We start from the raw sequence: 4,756 nt of genomic DNA, 5'->3' as shown, positions 1-4,756 counted from the left end.
CACACACACACACACACACACACACACACACACACACACACACACACACACACACACACACACACACACACACACACACACACACACACACACACACACACACACAGGGCCGGACCTAGCACATTTGGTGCCCTAGGCGAGCTTCACCACTGCGCCCCCCCCAAAAAAAATATCAAAACATCTTAACAGTTATACAGTAAAGTACTGCAGCTTTATTTATTACAAGCAAGAACAAGAGCTAAGAATAAATGTAAAGTGCACACTAAAGAATTAAAACAAATAAACAACTTAGCTAACAAACAATAATAATATCAATAACAAACAATAAAAGAATGTGCAAATTTGCTTTCAAAGAAAATTAAGAAGAAATGTAAAGTGCACACTAAAGAATTAAAACAAACAACTTAGCTAACAAACAATAATAATAATAACAATAACAAACAATAAAATAACGTGCACATTTGCTTTAAAAGAAAATTATGTATTGTAAAATATGTTACACATGTCAAATAATCAAAATATAATATGCTAAATAAACAAACAAATACATAAAAATTACAAATTCACTTTGTCTCAAGAACTATTTACATTCCACTCCCTATCATCACACAAGGTTGGCCTACATATTAGCTCCTACTGGTTTCCATTTACAGTGCAATCCTTCTGGCCTTCCTCGCTGCAAAGTCATCAATCACATCATCATATGAAATCTGACCACCAACCTCATGGTTAATACTGATTACAGCCAGACCACTGAGGCGTTCTTGAGCCATGGTGGACCTCAGGTATGTTTTCAAGAGTTTTAATTTGGAAAAACTCCTCTCGGCTGAAGCTACTGTTACTGGTAGCGTTGCACTGATCCGCAGAGCAATACACAAGTTGGGATATATTTCGGTGAGCTGCTTTGTATGTATGAATTTCAACAACTCAAGAGTTGTCATGCTCTTTGATGGCAAGTCAGGTACATTTTCCAACTCCTGAGCCAGCTCCTTCCCATCCAAATCAGATTGCCCTCCATGGCTTAAGGTGTGTGCAAGTGCCTCTGCTTGCTTCATCAGCTCTTGGTGTGGCAGGTCTGGGAAGTTGTACAGAATGCCAAACTTGTCTTGCACATGTTCAAGAGTGGTAAACCTCTCCTTTTGTGCTGACACTGCAGCATCTACCACCACGTTAAAGAACGTTACCTCCAGATTTTGCAAGGCATTCCTCAATGGCTCATCAGGAGACTCATATGAGAAGTGCCTCTTTGTTGACTTCAGCCGCTTTTGCACAAGGACTGCATCCACATTCATGTCTTCACACATGTCCTTGGCTGATGTTTGTGAAGCCACAAAGCCTGTGGCTCTGTAGGATTTGAGAGCTTTTTCAGTCTTTTTCAGTAGACTTACTGCTACATCCACTTGCATTGTTTGGGACTGCAGGACTTTGCTCACCTGCTGAATTTGACTTAACATGTCATACCAGACCACTGTGCACAGTGAAAAGCGGAATGACCCCACTTCTTCTGCCAGAGACTGGGCTTCAATCCTGATGATTGGGTCTTTGGCCTGGTTTCTCACCTCAAGCAGTGCCTCTCTCACAGCTGCGGCTTCATATCGCAGAGGCTCCACAGCTTTCACTCTGCTCTCCCATCTGGTTTCTGACCACATTTTGAGTGAAAGGTTGACGTGTTTCTTGAGGATGGCCCATCTCTGTGTAGAGGCAGAAAACAGGCAGTATAGCTTCTGCACAATGCCAAAAAATGATATGGCATCTTTGGAGCTTTTGGCAGCATCAGCAATGACCAAATTGAGTGTATGTGCCCCACAAGGCACAAACAAAGCTCTTGGGTTCAACTGCAGTAGCCTGGCCTGTACTCCCTTGTTCTTCCCTCTCATATTTGCGCCGTTGTCATATGACTGTCCTCTGCAGTCATCAAAGGCAATCTGCAACTCCTCCAGCCTCTTCAAAATCAGGGCGGACAAACTTTCACCAGTGGACTCCTCTGCTACTAGGAATCCCATGAAGTGCTCTTTAATCTGGGGGTCTTCTTCCAGTGTCACAATTCTGATGACTACTGACAGCTGTTCAGTGTGGCTAACATCCGGGGTGCAATCTAAAATGAGGGAAAAGTACTTGCATTTCTTTATTTCTTGCACTATTGTTGATAGAATCTTTCCACTGATGCATTCAATCAACTCATTCTGAATGGTTTTGCCCAAGTAGCTGTGGTGGGATGTTTGACTTTTAATCTTGTGGATGTGGTCTTTCATCACTGGGTCAAACTGCGCCAAAAGCTCAACCTCTTTCAAAAAGTTTCCATTTGAAGGAGAGTATTTCTGTCTTTCCTCTCAATGCCATATTTCGCCCTGCCAGAGACTGTACAATAGCAACCAGTCGTGTCAGCACTGCTCTCCACCGACTCTTCTCTGCCTCAAGGAGGGCCTGCTCTTGTTTGTCTATTGTTGTACCTTGTTTTAATCGAACTGCCAATTCTTTCCATGACGCCAAATTGTTCAGGTGTTCCGGACTATTTTCATGGCTGGTCAAAGCAGCACTTGCATTTTTCCAATCCGACAGTCCTGCATTTGTTAAATTAATTTGTTTTGGAGATAAAAGTTGACAACAAAAACAAAAAAGACTGTTCTTCTTTTTTGAATATGTCACCCAACTTCTTTTGATCCTTTCTCCATTTACTAAGGTCCTGCTGAAGTACTGGTGGTGGCAACTTCTCCCATCATCTCTCCTTGGGAAAATGAAATCAGGTGTTATCTGATATGGTCCTCTCCGAACAAACTCTGTCCTCATTGTGTCTGTGAGATGTGAAGGGCAGTCAGCAGGATCGGTTGGTAGTGGATCGTCTGTCTTTGCTGCATCTGGAGGGCATGTGAAGCACATTTTCTCACCTCATATTCACAATATCTTCACACACACACACACACACACACACACACACACACACACACACACACACACACACACACACACACACACACACACACACACACACACACACACACACACACACACACACACACACACACACCACAATTCCAAAAAGGTTGGGACAGTGTGTAAAATGTAAATAAAAACAGAAAGCAATTATTTGAAAGCATGAGGACAATTAGGTTTATAGCTAAACATCTTTACATTCATAAGGCACACACCTGAGAAGAGTGTATGGGTGGAATCTGTGGTGCAATCAGGATGAGATGCAGCAGGCTGTTCTGACGTTCCTTGCAGTGGTTCTGGGCCTATACATATATAGAGAACACACAAGAGCAAATATATTGGCTGGATTAGAAATGGCACGACAGTCATTTTTACATTCAATTATTTATCATCACATCAGGAACATCTATTGACATATTGTACTCACCAGAACAAACAGACACAGTGGTCAGTGGCAGGGTGGAATCAGTGGTCATCTCATCAGGATGAGCAGCTTGCTGTTCTGACGTTCCTTCATGTGGTTCTAGGTCTATAAATATAGAAAGAACACACAAGAGCAAATATATTGACTGGATTTCACATTCAATTATTTATCATCAGGAACATCTATTGACACATTGCACTCACCTGAGGAAGCCGGCACAGCTGAGGTGCATGGCGGTTCCTTGTCAACTGATGCAGCAGATGGTCCCAGATATTTTAAAAGTGAATCTAAAATGATATAACAAAATGTGTATTATCAACATTGAATCATTTCCATTTGTTAAATGTAGCTATTATTTAGTTAGTAAGCATTAGGACAGCCTGACAGGTCTGATTCAACTAATCAAGAGCTATGCCTATCTTATTAGAACAGTTGAATCAGGTGTGTTAGTTCTGGGTTGGAACGAAAACATTCAACAGGACTGGAGTTGAGAACCACTGAGCTAGTTAGCTAACGTTAGCGCACATTATGACAGGGTTGAATTTGGCAAATGTTTGACTCGGATAGTCAATGTGCTTTCTAAGGTAAACTTAACGTTAGCTAACGTTACCAACTAACTAACATTCCACCACACTGGCTAGCTCGCTACACCAAAACTAACATTGTTTTTATTACTAATATTTCTATTTCATGACACAAAGAAAATAGCCTTATGACAGTTTCGACTGAATGGCAATAACAAACGCTGGCTAGCTAACGTTGGCTTGGCTAACTAGCAAGATTACATGATCCATTCGCTAATGTTGACAATACAATCAAAATTGCATACCTTTCACCATGGCACGTTTCTCTTCTTCTTCTTTTCTTCTGTTTTTATACTGCGCCCCAGATGGCTTTTGCCTCTTCATAGTTCTCTAACGTTAGTCTTTCTTTCCTCAACGCTCAATTTGATAAACACTTGACCGATACCCATCAATGCACAGCGCTCTAGCATGTTCTGACTGTGAACACCTAAAGCCGAGGCTCTCCGACCGACCGTTTTAGATTTTTGGCTCATTTTCCCTTATGTTAGAATTTTTTTTTTATGTAAGAATAATGGTTGCAGATATAGAGGGGGGGCGCCAAAACTGCGCCAAGCAAAAAAAAAAAAAAAAAAAAAAAATTTTTTTTTTTGTTGCAATATTTGGCGCCCCCCTCTGGGTGGCGCTCTAGGCAACCGCCTATATTGCCTGTAGGAAGCTCCGCCCCTGCACACACACACACACACACACACACACACACACACAATGCTATGTAACAAAAGCTTAAACTAATGAAAACACACTTATTTGTTTGTTGGTTCTGGTCATGAATATGAGCACATTTATTGATTTCCATGACTCCATGTAGTGCATAAGTGTA

The 4,756-nt window shown here is 41.5% G+C and overlaps 1 protein-coding gene across 3 annotated transcripts; it reads right to left on the bottom strand.

Annotated features, from left to right (window-relative positions):
* Positions 1–119: 119 nt before the first annotated feature.
* Positions 120–4,188, bottom strand: LOC307016475 (zinc finger MYM-type protein 1-like). 3 transcript variants are annotated; one of them, XM_079645595.1, is made up of 4 exons: positions 3,559–4,188; positions 3,359–3,460; positions 3,147–3,233; positions 120–2,901 (listed from the first exon to the last, which is right to left on the bottom strand). In XM_079645595.1, the coding sequence occupies exon 4, from the start codon at positions 2,250–2,252 to the stop codon at positions 648–650; it is 1,605 nt and encodes a 534-aa protein (XP_079501721.1). In that variant the 5' UTR covers positions 2,253–2,901; positions 3,147–3,233; positions 3,359–3,460; positions 3,559–4,188; the 3' UTR covers positions 120–647. The 3 variants fall into 3 exon arrangements, with proteins under 3 accessions (XP_079501721.1, XP_079501719.1, XP_079501720.1); XM_079645593.1 differs by having other exon boundaries at positions 120–2,855; positions 3,559–4,187; XM_079645594.1 differs by having other exon boundaries at positions 120–2,855; positions 3,147–3,460.
* Positions 4,189–4,756: the final 568 nt, after the last annotated feature.

Source organism: Notothenia rossii (genome assembly GCF_949606895.1).
Source record: "Notothenia rossii genome assembly, chromosome: 8".
In the NCBI taxonomy this organism is placed as follows: domain Eukaryota; kingdom Metazoa; phylum Chordata; class Actinopteri; order Perciformes; family Nototheniidae; genus Notothenia; species Notothenia rossii.
The sequence above is the reverse complement of the archived record's forward strand: the minus strand, read 5'-3'. Positions and strand labels throughout refer to the sequence as shown.

Coding starts and splice junctions, on each gene's coding strand:
- LOC307016475 (XM_079645594.1), bottom strand. CDS start 2,252: ATGAAAGACCACATCCACAAGATTAAAAGTCAAACATCCCACCACAGC.